Below are 20,238 nucleotides of genomic sequence, written 5' to 3'. Positions count from 1 at the left end.
CCGGATTGGATCTCCCCTTTCTATATTCTTTTCATTATAGCACTAACCTGATGCGGGCTACGCTCCGCCCCTTCTCAGCGCTGATTGGCTGAAACGTCCTGGCAACCACATTTCAAACCAAAGCAAAGTGCCCGTGTGGATAGGTTGAGGTGTCAATCACAGATTTGCGTGTATGTAGTTTAGGCGCCACTTTCTTTCTTTTTTTTGTATCCGTAAGCATATACATATATATTTAGTACTGGTTACATGCATATATATTCGTGCCTTGCATATCTTTGTGATGCATTTAAAGAAACACGCCGCTTAAGAAAAAAAAAACGGGTTTTGTCTAATAAACATGACGTTTTCAAATAGTTGAATGTCGTTGCATATTTTTTTTTAGATAATATAAGTATATTTTAAACATTTAACTTGAAGAACCGGTGAAAAGCAGCGCTATAGTGTGTTTGTATTATTGGGGGAGGATCAGGGTGATGAAAAGAAAATGGCTGCCGGGTTTAACTGGTTTCTTGTACTGAGCTGTGTGTTTCTGTGCAACCTCGTCAAAACATTCCTGCCATCAATTTCTTCATTTGTGAGTATTGTTTCAAAAGAGTTTTAGGGGCGCGTAGGCACATCTATATTTTCAAAAGTGTATTCGTCGTGATGTGACGCCATTATTGGTGTGATGCAGCATGTCTGCTACCCCTACAGGAGCTTCATGTAGTCACAGCAAACAAAAGCTGCTCTGTTAAACTACCACCATTCTATAGCTTTAACTAAGTAAACCCATTCATAAACACTAATTAGTGGTCAGTAGTACTAGTACCAAACAAACGTTTGATGTGGGCTATTAATATTTTTACAGACCAGTAAAAAGTGCAATTTTTAGACAATACCATGTTACCTGGATGTACACAATGGTACTGAATGATCATTTATTAATATAACATGCCATTTCATGTACATGGTACTTCAATGTACTCCATATATATGTAAAAACAACAACAAAGTAGTTTAACTACAGTACTGTATAAAAGAACATGCTATTGTCTGGTTTCTTAATGTCTAGATTATTGTTATTACAAAGTCATATAAATATAAAAAGTGATATAGAGATATAAACTCGTTGCAGTTGTGAGGAGGGAAAAAAGTCAGAATTGTGAGATTAAAAAGGTCGCAATTACCTTTTTATTTTGTTATTTCGTGGCAGGAAAAAAAACTGTTGTGAGGTGTAAACTCAGGATTCTGTGGAATTAGATTTAAACTTTCAATTGAGAGGGAAAAAGTCAAAACTGTGAGGTATAAACTTGTAATTGAGAGGGAAAAGTCAAAACAGAGATATAAACTCAACTGAGAGGGAAAAGTCAAAACTGAGAGATATAAACTCACAACTGAGAGGGAAAAGTCAAAACTGAGAGATATAAACTCACAACTGAGAGGGAAAAGTCAAAACTGTGAGATATAAAACTCGTAATTGAGAGGGAAAAGTCAAAACTGAGAGATATAAACTCACAACTGAGAGGGAAAAGTCAAAACTGAGAGATATAAACTCACAACTGAGAGGGAAAAGTCAAAACAGAGATATAAACACACAATTGAGAGGGAAAAGTCAAAACTGTTAGATATAAAACTTGTAATTGAGTGGAAAAGGTCAAAACTGAGATATAAACTCGCAATTGCGAGAAATGAGTCAAAATTGTGAGGTAAACATTGTGATTTACCTTTTTTATTTCTTTATTCCATGGGAACAAATGGAAAACCAGATGTCCTTCTTAGGTCTTCATAAGAACAATGAATTCCCCTTGGGGCATATTCAGTGTAAAAGCTTTGAGTACATTTTAAAGTGAATGAGCACATGTACAATATCAGATTTTGTGTTTGTTCTCATAGCTGTCGAAGATCTTTCAGAAAGATGCTGATCAGGAGATGGAGATGAGGGCAGAGATCCAGAACATGAGGATGGAGTTGTCTAGCATCAGCATGATGGACGAGTTCGCCAGATACGCTAGACTGGAACGCAAGATCAACAAGATGACTGATCAGCTGAAGACTCTTGGTAAACTAAATTTTGATTGCTTTCTAACCAGCACAACACAGAAAGGAGCCAACAAAACAGCCAAATTGTGTCGCAACATGCTTCATATTGATATATTGAAAACAAGGAGCAAAGGGCAGCGTGTTAAGATGTTTACAGCCAAAAGCTCACACCTGATGAAAGTCAAACTAACATCAAACTTTCCAAAACTGCTTTGGTGAGCTAGTCTATGTGATTGCCGTTGTCCACTTTATAGTGGGGCGAGAACTGAGGAACCAAAAGTTTCTTCACTTGGCACTGGAGAATTCAAAGTCTCAGGCCAAGTGTGGAAAATGGCAGGTGGGTTTCAGATAACGGCTTCAGTATTCATGAAGGAAGACAAATGGCTCAGCTGCTGCCTGTTGCTGTCCTTCATGTCTAGTGTAGCCACAGATACTGGATGGTTATAACTTGTTACAGGGTTTGTTTACCCAAACTTTGAGATTCTATCATCAATTTCTCGTTCAAATCCAATAAGACTTGTTCATCTTCAAAACTCCAATGAAGAGACTTTAAAGGGTTAGTTCACCCAAAAATGAAAATTCTGTCATTAACTACTCACTCTTGTGTCGTTCCAAACCTTTCATTCATCTTCAGAACACAAATGAAGATATTTTTGAGGAAATCTGAGAGCTTTCTGTCCCTCCATTGACAGCTACGCAACTTCCACTTTGACACGTTCACAGAGAGGCTGTAAAACTAATCCATATGAATTGAGCGGTTTAGTCCAAATTTTCTGAAGAGACACGATCACTGAGCTTAGGTTTTTATTCACATATAAACATTCATCTACTCGCACAACAGCTGTGGTAAGCGGAAGCTCAAGTATGTTCGCTTGACGTGCGAGAACCAATGAGGTTCATTCTTGTGTTACGCAGCAAGTTTGAGCTTCAGTGAGAACCAATGAGGTTCATTCTTGTGTTACGCAGCAAGTTTGCGCTTCAGTGAGAACCAATGAAGTTCATTCTTGTGTTACGCAGCAGGTTTGAACTTCAGTGAGAACCAATGAGGTTCATTCTTGTGTTACGCAGCAGGTTTGAACTTCAGTGAGAACCAATGAGGTTCATTCTTGTGTTACGCAGCAAGTTTTAGCTTCAGCAAGAACCAATGAGGTTCATTCTTGTGTTACGCAGCAAGTTTTAGCTTCAGCAAGAACCAATGAGGTTCATTCTTGTGTTACGCAGCAAGTTTTAGCTTCAGCAAGAACCAATTAGGTTCATTCTTGTGTTACGCAGCACGTTTGAGCTTCAGTGAGAACCAATGAGGTTCATTCTTGTGTTACGCAGCAAGTTTGCGCTTCAGTGAGAACCAATGAGGTTCATTCTTGTGTTACGCAGCAAGTTTGCGCTTCAGTGAGAACCAATGAAGTTCATTCTTGTGTTACGCAGCAGGTTTGAACTTCAGTGAGAACCAATGAAGTTCATTCTTGTGTTACGCAGCAGGTTTGAACTTCAGTGAGAACCAATGAGGTTCATTCTTGTGTTACGCAGCAAGTTTTAGCTTCAGCAAGAACCAATGAGGTTCATTCTTGTGTTACGCAGCAAGTTTTAGCTTCAGCAAGAACCAATGAGGTTCATTCTTGTGTTACGCAGCACGTTTGAGCTTCAGTGAGAACCAATGAGGTTCATTCTTGTGTTATGCAGCAAGTTTTAGCTTCAGCAAGAACCAATGAGGTTCATTCTTGTGTTACGCAGCAAGTTTGCGCTTCAATGAGAACCAATGAAGTTCATTCTTGTGTTATGCAGCACATTTTAGCTTCAGTGAGAACCAATGAGGTTCATTCTTGTGTTACACAGCACATTTTAGCTTCAGTGAGAACCAATGAGGTTCATTCTTGTGTTACGCAGCAAGTTTTAGCTTCAGCAAGAACCAATGATGTTCATTCTCATGATACATAGCAAGTTTGCGCTTCAATGAGAACCAATGAAGTTCATTCTTGTGTTATGCAGCAAGTTTGCGCTTCAGTGAGAACCAATGAAGTTCATTCTTGTTATGCAGCACGTTTGAGCTTCAGTGAGAACCAATGAGGTTCATTCTTGTGTTACGCAGCAAGTTTTAGCTTCAGTTTGAACCAATGAGGTTCATTCTTGTGTTACGCAGTAAGTTTTAGCTTCAGTGAGAACCAATGAAGTTCATTCTTGTGTTATGCAGCAAGTTTTAGCTTCAGTGAGAACCAATGAAGTTCATTCTTGTTACGCAGCAAGTTTTAGCTTCAGTGAGAACCAATGAGGTTCATTCTTGTGTAATGCAGCAAGTTTTAGCTTCAGCCAGAACCAATGAAGTTAATTCTTGTGTTACGCAGCAAGTTTTAGCTTCAGTGAGAACCAATGAAGTTCATTCTTGTTATGCAGCACGTTTTAGCTTCAGTTTGAACCAATGAAGTTCATTCTTGTGTTATGCAGCAAGTTTTAGCTTCAGTGAGAACCAATGAGGTTCATTCTTGTGTTATGCAGCAAGTTTTAGCTTCAGTGAGAACCAATGAGGTTCATTCTTGTGTTATGCAGCGCGTTTTGGCTTCAGTGAGAACCAATGAAGTTCATTCTTGTGTTACGCAGCGCGTTTTAGCTTCAGCAAGAACCAATGAGGTTCATGCTTGTGTTACTTAGCAAGTTTTAGCTTCAGCCAGAACCAATGAGGTTCATTCTTGTGTTATGCAGCAAGTTTTAGCTTCAGTGAGAACCAATGAGGTTCATTCTTGTGTTATGCAGCAAGTTTTAGCTTCAGCCAGAACCAATGAAGTTAATTCTTGTGTTACGCAGCACGTTTTAGCTTCAGTGAGAACCAATGAGGTTCATTCTTGTGTTACGCAGCATGTATTAGCTTCAGTGAGAACCAATGAGGTTCATTCTTGTGTTATGCAGCAAGTTTTAGCTTCAGTGAGAACCAATGAGGTTCATTCTTGTGTTATGCAGCAAGTTTTAGCTTCAGCCAGAACCAATGAAGTTAATTCTTGTGTTACGCAGCACGTTTGAGCTTCAGTGAGAACCAATGAGGTTCATTCTTGTGTTACGCAGCAAGTTTTAGCTTCAGCAAGAACCAATGATGTTCATTCTCATGATACATAGCAAGTTTGCGCTTCAGTGAGAACCAATGAAGTTCATTCTTGTTATGCAGCACGTTTTAGCTTCAGTTTGAACCAATGAGGTTCATTCTTGTGTTACGCAGTAAGTTTTAGCTTCAGTGAGAACCAATGAAGTTCATTCTTGTGTTATGCAGCAAGTTTTAGCTTCAGTGAGAACCAATGAAGTTCATTCTTGTGTTATGCAGCGCGTTTTGGCTTCAGTGAGAACCAATGAAGTTCATTCTTGTGTTACGCAGCGCGTTTTAGCTTCAGCAAGAACCAATGAGGTTCATGCTTGTGTTACTTAGCAAGTTTTAGCTTCAGCCAGAACCAATGAGGTTCATTCTTGTGTTATGCAGCAAGTTTTAGCTTCAGTGAGAACCAATGAGGTTCATTCTTGTGTTATGCAGCAAGTTTTAGCTTCAGCCAGAACCAATGAAGTTAATACTTGTGTTACGCAGCACGTTTTAGCTTCAGTGAGAACCAATGAAGTTCATTCTTGTTACGCAGCAAGTTTGCGCTTCAGTGAGAACCAATGAAGTTCATTCTTGTGTTATGCAGCAAGTTTTAGCTTCAGTGAGAACCAATGAGGTTCATTCTTGTGTTATGCAGCAAGTTTTAGCTTCAGTGAGAACCAATGAGGTTCATTCTTGTGTTATGCAGCAAGTTTTAGCTTCAGCCAGAACCAATGAAGTTAATACTTGTGTTACGCAGCACGTTTTAGCTTCAGCAAGAACCAATGATGTTCATTCTTGTGTTATGCAGCAAGTTTGCGCTTCAGTGAGAACCAATGAAGTTCATTCTTGTGTTACGCAGCAAGTTTGCGCTTCAGTGAGAACCAATGAAGTTCATTCTTGTGTTATGCAGCAAGTTTGCGCTTCAGTGAGAACCAATGAAGTTCATTCTTGTGTTATGCAGCACGTTTTAGCTTCAGCCAGAACCAATGAGGTTCATTCTTGTGTTACGCAGCAAGTTTTAGCTTCAGTGAGAACCAATGAAGTTAATTCTTGTGTTATGCAGCAAGTTTTAGCTTCAGCAAGAACCAATGAAGTTTATTCTTGTGTTATGCAGCAAGTTTTAGCTTCAGCAAGAACCAATGAAGTTTATTCTTGTGTTATGCAGCAGGTTTTAGCTTCAGTGAGAACCAATGAGGTTCATTCTTGTGTTACGCAGCACGTTTTAGCTTCAGTGAGAACCAATGAGGTTCATTCTTGTGTTACGCAGCATGTATTAGCTTCAGCAAGAACCAATGATGTTCATTCTTGTGTTATGCAGCAAGTTTGCGCTTCAGTGAGAACCAATGAAGTTCATTCTTGTGTTATGCAGCAAGTTTTAGCTTCAGCAAGAACCAATGAAGTTTATTCTTGTGTTATGCAGCAAGTTTTAGCTTCAGCAAGAACCAATGAAGTTTATTCTTGTGTTATGCAGCAGGTTTTAGCTTCAGTGAGAACCAATGAGGTTCATTCTTGTTATGCAGCACGTTTTAGCTTCAGCCAGAACCAATGAAGTTAATTCTTGTCTTATGCAGTAAGTTTTAGCTTCAGCAAGAACCAATGAAGTTCATTATTGTGTTATTAAGCAAGTTTGCGCTTCAATGAGAACCAATGAGGTTCATTCTTGTGTTACGCAGCACGCTTTAGCTTCAGCCAGAACCAATGAAGTTCATTCTCATGATGCATAGCAAGTTTGCGCTTCAGTGAGAACCAATTAAGCTAATTCTTGTTACGCAGCAAGTTTTAGTTTTTAAGCAAGAACCGATGAGGTTCATTCTTGTGTTATGCAGCACGTTTTAGCTTCAGTGAGAACCAATGAGGTTCATTCTTGTGTTATGCAGCACGTTTTAGCTTCAGTGAGAACCAATGAGGTTCATTCTTGTGTTATGCAGCACGTTTGAGCTTCAGTGAGAACCAATGAGGTTCATTCTTGTGTTACACAGCACGTTTTAGCTTCAGCAAGAACCAATGAAGTTCATTCTTGTGTTACGCAGCAAGTTTTAGCTTCAGTGAGAACCAATGAAGTTCATTCTTGTGTTACGCAGCACGTTTGAGCTTCAGTGAGAACCAATGAGGTTCATTCTTGTGTTACGCAGCATGTTTTAGCTTCAGCAAGAACCAATGAGGTTCATTCTTGTGTTACGCAGTAAGTTTTAGCTTCAGTGAGAACCAATGAAGTTCATTCTTGTTACGCAGCAAGTTTTAGCTTCAGTGAGAACCAATGAGTTTCATTCTTGTGTTACGCAGCGCGTTTTAGCTTCAGCAAGAACCAATGAGGTTCATTCTTGTGTAATGCAGCGCGTTTTGGCTTCAGTGAGAACCAATGAAGTTCATTCTTGTGTTACGCAGCGCGTTTTAGCTTCAGCAAGAACCAATGAGGTTCATTCTTGTGTAATGCAGCGCGTTTTGGCTTCAGTGAGAACCAATGAAGTTAATTCTTGTGTTACACAGCACGTTTGAGCTTCAGTGAGAACCAATGAGGTTCATTCTTGTGTTACGCAGCAAGTTTTAGCTTCAGTGAGAACCAATGAGGTTCATTCTTGTGTTACACAGCAAGTTTGAGCTTCAGTGAGAACCAATGAGGTTCATTCTTGTGTTATGCAGCACATTTTAGCTTCAGTGAGAACCAATGAGGTTCATTCTTGTGTTACGCAGCTTGTTTTAGCTTCAGCAAGAACCAATGAGGTTCATTCTTGTGTTACGCAGCAAGTTTGCGCTTCAATGAGAACCAATGAGGTTCATTCTTGTGTTACACAGCACATTTTAGCTTCAGTGAGAACCAATGAGGTTCATTCTTGTGTTACGCAGCAAGTTTTAGCTTCAGCAAGAACCAATGATGTTCATTCTCATGATACATAGCAAGTTTGCGCTTCAGTGAGAACCAATGAAGTTCATTCTTGTTATGCAGCACGTTTTAGCTTCAGTTTGAACCAATGAGGTTCATTCTTGTGTTACGCAGTAAGTTTTAGCTTCAGTGAGAACCAATGAAGTTCATTCTTGTGTTATGCAGCAAGTTTTAGCTTCAGTGAGAACCAATGAGGTTCATTCTTGTGTTATGCAGCGCGTTTTGGCTTCAGTGAGAACCAATGAAGTTCATTCTTGTGTTACGCAGCGCGTTTTAGCTTCAGCAAGAACCAATGAGGTTCATTCTTGTGTTACGCAGCAAGTTTTAGCTTCAGCAAGAACCAATGAAGTTCATTCTTGTGTTATGCAGCAAGTTTTAGCTTCAGTGAGAACCAATGAGGTTCATTCTTGTGTTATGCAGCAAGTTTTAGCTTCAGCCAGAACCAATGAAGTTAATTCTTGTGTTATGCAGCAAGTTTTAGCTTCAGTGAGAACCAATGAGGTTCATTCTTGTGTTACGCAGCATGTATTAGCTTCAGTGAGAACCAATGAGGTTCATTCTTGTGTTACGCAGCATGTATTAGCTTCAGTGAGAACCAATGAGGTTCATTCTTGTGTTACGCAGCATGTATTAGCTTCAGTGAGAACCAATGAGGTTCATTCTTGTGTTACGCAGCAAGTTTTAGCTTCAGCCAGAACCAATGAAGTTCATTCTTGTGTTATGCAGCAAGTTTTAGCTTCAGTGAGAACCAATGAGGTTCATTCTTGTGTTATGCAGCAAGTTTTAGCTTCAGTGAGAACCAATGAGGTTCATTCTTGTGTTATGCAGCAAGTTTGCGCTTCAGTGAGAACCAATGAAGTTCATTCTTGTGTTATGCAGCAAGTTTGCGCTTCAGTGAGAACCAATGAGGTTCATTCTTGTGTTATGCAGCACGTTTGAGCTTCAGTTTGAACCAATGAGGTTCATTCTTGTGTTACGCAGCAAGTTTTAGCTTCAGTGAGAACCAATGAAGTTCATTCTTGTGTTATGCAGCAAGTTTTAGCTTCAGCAAGAACCAATGAAGTTTATTCTTGTGTTATGCAGCAGGTTTTAGCTTCAGTGAGAACCAATGAGGTTCATTCTTGTGTTACGCAGCACGTTTTAGCTTCAGTGAGAACCAATGAGGTTCATTCTTGTGTTACGCAGCATGTATTAGCTTCAGCAAGAACCAATGATGTTCATTCTTGTGTTATGCAGCAAGTTTGCGCTTCAGTGAGAACCAATGAAGTTCATTCTTGTGTTATGCAGCAAGTTTTAGCTTCAGCAAGAACCAATGAAGTTTATTCTTGTGTTATGCAGCAAGTTTTAGCTTCAGCAAGAACCAATGAAGTTTATTCTTGTGTTATGCAGCAGGTTTTAGCTTCAGTGAGAACCAATGAGGTTCATTCTTGTTATGCAGCACGTTTTAGCTTCAGCCAGAACCAATGAAGTTAATTCTTGTCTTATGCAGTAAGTTTTAGCTTCAGCAAGAACCAATGAAGTTCATTATTGTGTTATTAAGCAAGTTTGCGCTTCAATGAGAACCAATGAGGTTCATTCTTGTGTTACGCAGCACGCTTTAGCTTCAGCCAGAACCAATGAAGTTCATTCTCATGATGCATAGCAAGTTTGCGCTTCAGTGAGAACCAATTAAGCTAATTCTTGTTACGCAGCAAGTTTTAGTTTTTAAGCAAGAACCGATGAGGTTCATTCTTGTGTTATGCAGCACGTTTTAGCTTCAGTGAGAACCAATGAGGTTCATTCTTGTGTTATGCAGCACGTTTTAGCTTCAGTGAGAACCAATGAGGTTCATTCTTGTGTTATGCAGCACGTTTGAGCTTCAGTGAGAACCAATGAGGTTCATTCTTGTGTTACACAGCACGTTTTAGCTTCAGCAAGAACCAATGAAGTTCATTCTTGTGTTACGCAGCAAGTTTTAGCTTCAGTGAGAACCAATGAAGTTCATTCTTGTGTTACGCAGCACGTTTGAGCTTCAGTGAGAACCAATGAGGTTCATTCTTGTGTTACGCAGCATGTTTTAGCTTCAGCAAGAACCAATGAGGTTCATTCTTGTGTTACGCAGTAAGTTTTAGCTTCAGTGAGAACCAATGAAGTTCATTCTTGTGTTATGCAGCAAGTTTTAGCTTCAGTGAGAACCAATGAAGTTCATTCTTGTTACGCAGCAAGTTTTAGCTTCAGTGAGAACCAATGAGTTTCATTCTTGTGTTACGCAGCGCGTTTTAGCTTCAGCAAAAACCAATGAGGTTCATTCTTGTGTAATGCAGCGCGTTTTGGCTTCAGTGAGAACCAATGAAGTTCATTCTTGTGTTACGCAGCGCGTTTTAGCTTCAGCAAGAACCAATGAGGTTCATTCTTGTGTAATGCAGCGCGTTTTGGCTTCAGTGAGAACCAATGAAGTTCATTCTTGTGTTAAGCAGCAAGTTTTAGCTTCAGCCAGAACCAATGAAGTTAATTCTTGTGTTACGCAGCAAGTTTTAGCTTCAGTGAGAACCAATGAGGTTCATTCTTGTGTTACACAGCACGTTTGAGCTTCAGTGAGAACCAATGAGGTTCATTCTTGTGTTACGCAGCAAGTTTTAGCTTCAGTGAGAACCAATGAGGTTCATTCTTGTGTTACACAGCAAGTTTGAGCTTCAGTGAGAACCAATGAGGTTCATTCTTGTGTTATGCAGCACATTTTAGCTTCAGTGAGAACCAATGAGGTTCATTCTTGTGTTACGCAGCTTGTTTTAGCTTCAGCAAGAACCAATGAGGTTCATTCTTGTGTTACGCAGCAAGTTTGCGCTTCAATGAGAACCAATGAGGTTCATTCTTGTGTTACACAGCACATTTTAGCTTCAGTGAGAACCAATGAGGTTCATTCTTGTGTTACGCAGCAAGTTTTAGCTTCAGCAAGAACCAATGATGTTCATTCTCATGATACATAGCAAGTTTGCGCTTCAGTGAGAACCAATGAAGTTCATTCTTGTTATGCAGCACGTTTTAGCTTCAGTTTGAACCAATGAGGTTCATTCTTGTGTTACGCAGTAAGTTTTAGCTTCAGTGAGAACCAATGAAGTTCATTCTTGTGTTATGCAGCAAGTTTTAGCTTCAGTGAGAACCAATGAGGTTCATTCTTGTGTTATGCAGCGCGTTTTGGCTTCAGTGAGAACCAATGAAGTTCATTCTTGTGTTACGCAGCGCGTTTTAGCTTCAGCAAGAACCAATGAGGTTCATTCTTGTGTTACGCAGCAAGTTTTAGCTTCAGCAAGAACCAATGAAGTTCATTCTTGTGTTATGCAGCAAGTTTTAGCTTCAGTGAGAACCAATGAGGTTCATTCTTGTGTTATGCAGCAAGTTTTAGCTTCAGCCAGAACCAATGAAGTTAATTCTTGTGTTATGCAGCAAGTTTTAGCTTCAGTGAGAACCAATGAGGTTCATTCTTGTGTTACGCAGCATGTATTAGCTTCAGTGAGAACCAATGAGGTTCATTCTTGTGTTACGCAGCATGTATTAGCTTCAGTGAGAACCAATGAGGTTCATTCTTGTGTTACGCAGCATGTATTAGCTTCAGTGAGAACCAATGAGGTTCATTCTTGTGTTACGCAGCAAGTTTTAGCTTCAGCCAGAACCAATGAAGTTCATTCTTGTGTTATGCAGCAAGTTTTAGCTTCAGTGAGAACCAATGAGGTTCATTCTTGTGTTATGCAGCAAGTTTTAGCTTCAGTGAGAACCAATGAGGTTCATTCTTGTGTTATGCAGCAAGTTTGCGCTTCAGTGAGAACCAATGAAGTTCATTCTTGTGTTATGCAGCAAGTTTGCGCTTCAGTGAGAACCAATGAGGTTCATTCTTGTGTTATGCAGCACGTTTGAGCTTCAGTTTGAACCAATGAGGTTCATTCTTGTGTTACGCAGCAAGTTTTAGCTTCAGTGAGAACCAATGAAGTTCATTCTTGTGTTATGCAGCAAGTTTTAGCTTCAGCAAGAACCAATGAAGTTTATTCTTGTGTTATGCAGCAGGTTTTAGCTTCAGTGAGAACCAATGAGGTTCATTCTTGTGTAATGCAGCGCGTTTTGGCTTCAGTGAGAACCAATGAAGTTCATTCTTGTGTTACGCAGCACGTTTTAGCTTCAGTGAGAACCAATGAGGTTCATTCTTGTGTTACACAGCAAGTTTGAGCTTCAGTGAGAACCAATGAGGTTCATTCTTGTGTTACGCAGCAAGTTTTAGCTTCAGTGAGAACCAATGAGGTTCATTCTTGTGTTACACAGCAAGTTTGAGCTTCAGTGAGAACCAATGAGGTTCATTCTTGTGTTATGCAGCACATTTTAGCTTCAGTGAGAACCAATGAGGTTCATTCTTGTGTTACGCAGCATGTTTTAGCTTCAGCAAGAACCAATGAGGTTCATTCTTGTGTTACGCAGCAAGTTTGCGCTTCAATGAGAACCAATGAGGTTCATTCTTGTGTTACACAGCACATTTTAGCTTCAGTGAGAACCAATGAGGTTCATTCTTGTGTTACGCAGCAAGTTTTAGCTTCAGCAAGAACCAATGATGTTCATTCTCATGATACATAGCAAGTTTGCGCTTCAGTGAGAACCAATGAAGTTCATTCTTGTTATGCAGCACGTTTTAGCTTCAGTTTGAACCAATGAGGTTCATTCTTGTGTTACGCAGTAAGTTTTAGCTTCAGTGAGAACCAATGAAGTTCATTCTTGTGTTATGCAGCAAGTTTTAGCTTCAGTGAGAACCAATGAGGTTCATTCTTGTGTTATGCAGCGCGTTTTGGCTTCAGTGAGAACCAATGAAGTTCATTCTTGTGTTACGCAGCGCGTTTTAGCTTCAGCAAGAACCAATGAGGTTCATTCTTGTGTTACGCAGCAAGTTTTAGCTTCAGCAAGAACCAATGAAGTTCATTCTTGTGTTATGCAGCAAGTTTTAGCTTCAGTGAGAACCAATGAGGTTCATTCTTGTGTTATGCAGCAAGTTTTAGCTTCAGCCAGAACCAATGAAGTTAATTCTTGTGTTATGCAGCAAGTTTTAGCTTCAGTGAGAACCAATGAGGTTCATTCTTGTGTTACGCAGCATGTATTAGCTTCAGTGAGAACCAATGAGGTTCATTCTTGAGTTACGCAGCATGTATTAGCTTCAGTGAGAACCAATGAGGTTCATTCTTGTGTTACGCAGCATGTATTAGCTTCAGTGAGAACCAATGAGGTTCATTCTTGTGTTACGCAGCAAGTTTTAGCTTCAGCCAGAACCAATGAAGTTCATTCTTGTGTTATGCAGCAAGTTTTAGCTTCAGTGAGAACCAATGAGGTTCATTCTTGTGTTATGCAGCAAGTTTTAGCTTCAGTGAGAACCAATGAGGTTCATTCTTGTGTTATGCAGCAAGTTTGCGCTTCAGTGAGAACCAATGAAGTTCATTCTTGTGTTATGCAGCAAGTTTGCGCTTCAGTGAGAACCAATGAGGTTCATTCTTGTGTTATGCAGCACGTTTGAGCTTCAGTTTGAACCAATGAGGTTCATTCTTGTGTTACGCAGCAAGTTTTAGCTTCAGTGAGAACCAATGAAGTTCATTCTTGTGTTATGCAGCAAGTTTTAGCTTCAGCAAGAACCAATGAAGTTTATTCTTGTGTTATGCAGCAGGTTTTAGCTTCAGTGAGAACCAATGAGGTTCATTCTTGTGTAATGCAGCGCGTTTTGGCTTCAGTGAGAACCAATGAAGTTCATTCTTGTGTTACGCAGCGCGTTTTAGCTTCAGCAAGAACCAATGAGGTTCATTCTTGTTATGCAGCACGTTTTAGCTTCAGCCAGAACCAGTGAAGTTAATTCTTGTCTTATGCAGTAAGTTTTAGCTTCAGCAAGAACCAATGAAGTTCATTATTGTGTTATTAAGCAAGTTTGCGCTTCAATGAGAACCAATGAGGTTCATTCTTGTGTTACGCAGCACGCTTTAGCTTCAGCCAGAACCAATGAAGTTCATTCTCATGATGCATAGCAAGTTTGCGCTTCAGTGAGAACCAATTAAGCTAATTCTTGTTACGCAGCAAGTTTTAGTTTTTAAGCAAGAACCAATGAGGTTCATTCTTGTGTTATGCAGCACGTTTTAGCTTCAGTGAGAGCCAATGAGGTTCATTCTTGTGTTACGCAGCACGTTTTAGCTTCAGCAAGAACCAATGAAGTTCATTCTTGTGTTATTAAGCAAGTTTGCGCTTCAATGAGAACCAATGAGGTTCATTCTTGTGTTACGCAGCACGCTTTAGCTTCAGCCAGAACCAATGAAGTTCATTCTCATGATGCATAGCAAGTTTGCGCTTCAGTGAGAACCAATTAAGCTAATTCTTGTTACGCAGCAAGTTTTAGTTTTTAAGCAAGAACCAATGAGGTTCATTCTTGTGTTATGCAGCACGTTTTAGCTTCAGTGAGAGCCAATGAGGTTCATTCTTGTGTTACGCAGCAAGTTTTAGCTTCAGTGAGAACCAATGATGCGCGGGTCAATGTATAAACAACCCGCACCGACCGACGTTTTCAACTAACCCGCCCGCAACTCGGACCTCAAAAAAAAAGAAGAAAATATTGTACCCGACCCGCTTCCTGACCCGCATTTTTTAAAAGTAGTAAATGCTCATCGTAGCTCATTGGGCCATTGAGAAAATGTTTCAGGCCCTGACGTGGTGCGCTCGAGGTGTAGCAGCGAGAGCAGGAAGTTCTTGAGGCGGCCCATCATTTTCCATTTCAGCTCCAGTTACATATTAATGATGAACGCGATGTTTATGTTTCGACCCGGCTTGAAGAATTCATCAGCCCACATTTGGAAAACATTTGGAAAAGTGTGAAAGCCCTTAGGAGCGCAAACTGTTATTTTTCTGAATGCTGTATGATATAGCCTAGTGTTATGTAATACAGGCTTGATTTATTCATTTATTTCGTAAAATTTTCTTAACAATTAAGATGCTGCATGTGTTTATCCAGTCTAATCGAAGTGTGCGTCTCTCCCCCGACTTTCCCAACAAAAATCCCGCCCCCTCTCAGAAAATACATAAAACTGACTTTAAATGCGTTTAAAAGTAGCCTATTAAAATGGTACAATGGCATTGCTCAGTTCAACGTTTTGGGAAATCGGGCATTTTGTCCCGCGTCAGCATTTATTCAAAAGTTAATAACGCTCAACATTCAAAAGGTAAATAAGGATTTATTGACGATCCGACCGACCGTGACCCGAATATCATTAAAAATATTTTTGGATGACTCGTAACCGCGGGTAACCGCGGGTGGCCGCGGGCACCCGCTCATTTTGGATCAACCCGCGCATCACTGGTGAGAACCAATGAGGTTCATTCTTGTGTTACGCAGCATGTTTTAGCTTCAGCAAGAACCAATGAGGTTCATTCTTGTGTTACGCCGCATGTTTTAGCTTCAGTGAGAACCAATGAGGTTCATTCTTGTGTTACGCAGCATGTTTTAGCTTCAGCAAGAACCAATGAGGTTCATTCTTGTGTTACGCCGCATGTTTTAGCTTCAGCAAGAACCAATGATGTTCATTCTCATGATACATAACAAGTTTGCGCTTCAATGAGAACCAATGAGGTTCATTCTTGTGTTACGCAGCAAGTTTTAGCTTCAGTGAGAACCAATGAAGTTCATTCTTGTGTTACGCAGCACGTTTGAGCTTCAGTGAGAACCAATGAGGTTCATTCTTGTGTTACGCAGCACGCTTTAGCTTCAGCCAGAACCAATGAAGTTCATTCTCATGATGCATAGCAAGTTTGCGCTTCAGTGAGAACCAATTAAGCTAATTCTTGTTACGCAGCAAGTTTTAGTTTTTAAGCAAGAACCAATGAGGTTCATTCTTGTGTTATGCAGCACGTTTTAGCTTCAGTGAGAACCAATGAGGTTCATTCTTGTGTTATGCAGCACGTTTTAGCTTCAGTGAGAACCAATGAGGTTCATTCTTGTGTTATGCAGCACGTTTGAGCTTCAGTGAGAACCAATGAGGTTCATTCTTGTGTTACACAGCAAGTTTTAGCTTCAGTGAGAACCAATGAAGTTCATTCTTGTGTTACGCAGCAAGTTTTAGCTTCAGTGAGAACCAATGAAGTTCATTCTTGTGTTACGCAGCAAGTTTTAGCTTCAGCAAGAACCAATGAAGTTCATTCTTGTGTTACGCAGCACGTTTAAGCTTCAGCAAGAACCAATGAAGTTCATTCTCATGATGCATAGCAAGTTTGCGCTTCAGTGAGAACCAATGAAGTTCATTCTTGTTACGCAGCAAGTTTTAGTTTTTAAGCAAGAACCAATGAAGTTCATTCTTGTGTTATGCAGCAAGTTTGCGCTTCAGTGAGAACCAATGAGGTTCATTCTTGTGTTACGCAGCACGTTTTAGCTTCAGTGAGAACCAATGAGGTTCATTCTTGTTACACAGCAAGTTTTAGCTTCAGCAAGAACCAATGAGGTTCCTTCTTGTGTTACGCAGCAAGTTTTCGTTTTTAAGGAAGAACCAATGAGGTTAATTCTCGTGTTACGCCGCAGGTTTGAGCTTCAGCAAGAACCAATGAGGTTCATTCTTGTTTTACGCAGCAAGTTTTAGCTTCAGTGAGAACCAATGAGGTTCATTCTTGTGTTACGCATTACGTTTGAGCTTCAGTGAGAACCAATGAGGTTCATTCTTGTGTTACGCATTACGCTTTAGCTTCAGTGAGAACCAATGAGGTTCATTCTTGTGTTACGCATTACGCTTTAGCTTCAGTGAGAACCAATGAGGTTCATTCTTGTGTTACGCATTACGCTTTAGCTTCAATGAGAACCAATGAGGTTCATTCTTGTGTTACGCATTACGCTTTAGCTTCAGTGAGAACCAATGAGGTTCATTCTTGTTACACAGCAAGTTTTAGCTTCAGCAAGAACCAATGAGGTTCCTTCTTGTGTTACACCGCAAGTTTGAGCTTCAGCAAGAACCAATGAGGTTCATTCTTGGGAAATAGGTTTGTTCTCGCTCGTCAAGCAGGTTCAGTTCGCTGATCAATGTTTATATGTGAATAAAACCCTAAATTCAATCTGTTTGTCATATAAAGCGATCGGGTCTCTTCAGAAAAATTGGACACTCAATTCATATGGATATGTTTTCTGTTCTCTTTATGAACGTTATGAAGCATAAAAGAGACCCAAAGCTCTCAGATTTCATCAAAAATATCTTCATTTGTGCTCCGAAGATTAATGAAAGTCTTACGGGTTTGGAACGACATGAGAGTACAGAAATAATGACAGAATTTTCTGGTGAACTAACCCTTTAAATGAAATCAGAGAAATCTTTGTTTATATTCTTTGTATTTTTTTTTTTTTTACAGTCAAATCAAGAACTGCACAGCAAGCAAAAATGAAATGGATTGTGAACATTGTATTTTACATTTCTCAGGTGAGTTAGGATCACTTTTAATTTGTGTATTAACCCCATAAAGCCTACTTTATCATATTTTATATGCAAATTTCAACATGATCTTGAAACCTGCTGTACACAATCTAAGTAAAATGACTTTTAGTTTGTAAAACACCTTCAGATTGTGCTACTTGCATCTTTTTTTGCTATGAAAACTTAACATATTAACATATTTTATGGTAGTAAACGTAAGAACAACTTTTATATTGTTAGTAATATTTCAAGATGAACACTTACTGAACTAAAGCAACTTAGGTTCACTTGATTATCCTTACATCATTCTTTAGAAAAATAATGTGGAGTGACAGCTTATTTTTATGTGCTTTTTACGTAAGTACTCTGTTAAAGTGTTATAAAGATGTCATTGACTTGCATTACAAATGATCGGAATGTCATCTTTTTGGCCATACATATAAGTAACCGTACCAAATTGCGTAGTTTTGCTATATCATACTATATGAGCCACAAAAGCCTGATCAAATATCAAATATGATATTCCACTACCACTAACACACATATGCAGACTTTTTTTTATTTTTGTCTAAAGGTTTTTATAAATTCTTTCATCTCAATTTAATTCTTTCTGACTATTAGATCATATAATTGGATTGATGTATCTGCATGCATTCTCTCATAATGGCATGTTGTTTTGTTTTCTACTTTCTGTTGTTAGGCGGCCCTCATGATCTCGCTCATATTAAAGTATTACGCAGATCCGGTCACAGTTGTGCCCAGTAAATGGATTGCTCCACTGGAGAGACTAGTAGCCTTTCCTTCTGGAGTTGCAGGTATGTCCCAGTCACCCTGTGCCGTCTGGTTAAATGAATATAATCACATTGAGTTTAGAGTGTTATAAAGTGTTTTTTGCTGATTCATCTCAGGTGGTGTTGGAATCACATGCTGGCTAGTTGTCTGCAACAAGGTGGTGGCCATCGTTCTACATGCTGTCAGCTAAACTAACAGCTTTATATCAACATCAATACCCAGTCACTGGATTTTCATGAGTGGCCTAAAGAAGAGGTCTTCAACCCCCTGCAGCAGGGCTGAAGACCTCTGGCCTAAACTCAGTGATTTCTTTTAAAAACAAAAAATAAACATTCACTGTTCCGTTAAACAGTTCATGTCTGTAGTAAATTTACAAATTCTTGTTTAATGGCATTCAAATGTTTTAGCTGACATGTAAACATTCCTAACAAATAGCAAGACACTGGTTTAAGCTTTATGATATAAGCTGATGCCATCAACAGATTTGGTGTTTATTTATTACTTGTACCATAATTGTATATTTGGGCTTGTTTTGGTGTTACAGTTTTTTTTCGTCAGTGTTACAAATCTATTTATTGATTGTATTTCAAATAAAAATGCATTAATAAATGTGCAAATGAAAAGGTATGTGCAGAGTTTTATTGCGTCATTTGACTTTATAGTGGCAAGAATACGTTTGGAAAAAACTGCATTGATTACTCACAAGATTTGGTGCGATCTGGCTAAACTAATAACACACAAACAATTGCACTTTTTACATTTTTATTGAATATGCCGAGTAATCCTTCACAGTGCAGGGTGGAAAACAAGTATGTGAATTTAGTAACTAAATTAGCAGCGAAAGCATTCTTTAGTTGAATTACTTGTGTGATCTGGGTCATTGTCTTGTAGCCTCACCCAATGTGAAGCCATGAACTGCTGTCCTGACATTCTCCTGCATGTAAAATGTCTTGATACACTCTTGAATTGGATGTTCCTTCAATGATTGTCCAGCTCCTGAGGTAAACGGTGATGATCCTTCTACTATGGTTCACAGTTGTGAAGGTTTTGTGTTGGTGTGCTGTGCTCATTTTCCTCTAAACAAAGCATTTTTGTAACACTTTACAATAAGGTCTCACTTGTTAACATTAGTTAATTGATTAACTAACATAAACTGCTTTCCTGTAGCTCAAACAGTAGAGCATGGCGCTAGCAACGCCAAGGTCATGGGTTCGATTCCCAGGGAAAGCAAGAATTGAAAAAAGTGTAAAATGTGTACCTTGAATGCAATGTTAAATTGCATCTGCCAAATGCATAAATATAAATATAACCATGAGCAATACATTTGTTACAGTATTTGTTCAATTTGTTAACGTTAGCTAATAACGCAACTGCTCACGTTAGTTCACAGTGCATTAACCAATGTTAACAAGATTTTAATGTATTAGTAAATCTTCTTAATTGTCCACAGAACATGTTCCTACACACTTTGTGGCACATTCAGGTGACCTCGGGCAAAAATAAGACATGCCTCATTGTTTTAAATTTGGCAGCAATGGTTTCCTTTAAGTTGTCAATTCCTGAAAACCATTCTTGTTTGTTTTCTTCCCCTTCTTTTTCTTTTTTGTTATTAGTTAAGTCATTGTGTTTGTCTAACATTTTGAGTATAATCAATGCAGATATTCAAATTGTTCAAAAACGTATTCTTGCCACTGTATTTAGTTTGTATTATGCGATTTGATAAAATGTCATTGTAATGCCCATTTCACACATGATCAGTTGGCGGTGCTTATAGTCCATGTGCGCGGCACACACAACATGGGGTTTCTCCTGTAAAATATAAATTTTATCTCAAAATTTGACAAGAACTGAATGTACAGTATTATGATCCTGCTATGCCTTGTTCTTGTTTTGTGTCGCTACCCCTCAAAATGCCAACAAAGAGCTGGTATTTGCCAAGTACATTCAGAATATGTAGAATAAAAAGCTTTCAACTTGTTAAAATGTATTTTAAGAATAATGTGTGCACATAAGGACATCATGAGGACAGCGGTTTGAGTCTGGGCTGCCTTGTTGCATTCCTG

At 39.2% G+C, this 20,238-nt stretch overlaps 1 protein-coding gene across 1 annotated transcript; it reads left to right on the top strand.

Moving 5' to 3' along the window:
- Window positions 1–22: 22 nt before the first annotated feature.
- get1 (guided entry of tail-anchored proteins factor 1) lies at window positions 23–18,802 on the top strand. Its single transcript, XM_079824429.1, has 5 exons — window positions 23–574; window positions 1,873–2,038; window positions 17,322–17,389; window positions 18,084–18,198; window positions 18,292–18,802. The coding sequence occupies exons 1-5, from the start codon at window positions 485–487 to the stop codon at window positions 18,363–18,365; spliced, it is 513 nt and encodes a 170-aa protein (XP_079680555.1). The 5' UTR covers window positions 23–484; the 3' UTR covers window positions 18,366–18,802.
- The last annotated feature ends 1,436 nt before the right edge of the window (window positions 18,803–20,238 follow it).

This window comes from Gobio gobio (genome assembly GCF_949357685.1).
Source record: "Gobio gobio genome assembly, chromosome: 8".
Taxonomy (NCBI): Eukaryota; Metazoa; Chordata; class Actinopteri; order Cypriniformes; family Gobionidae; genus Gobio; species Gobio gobio.
The sequence above is the reverse complement of the archived record's forward strand: the minus strand, read 5'-3'. Positions and strand labels throughout refer to the sequence as shown.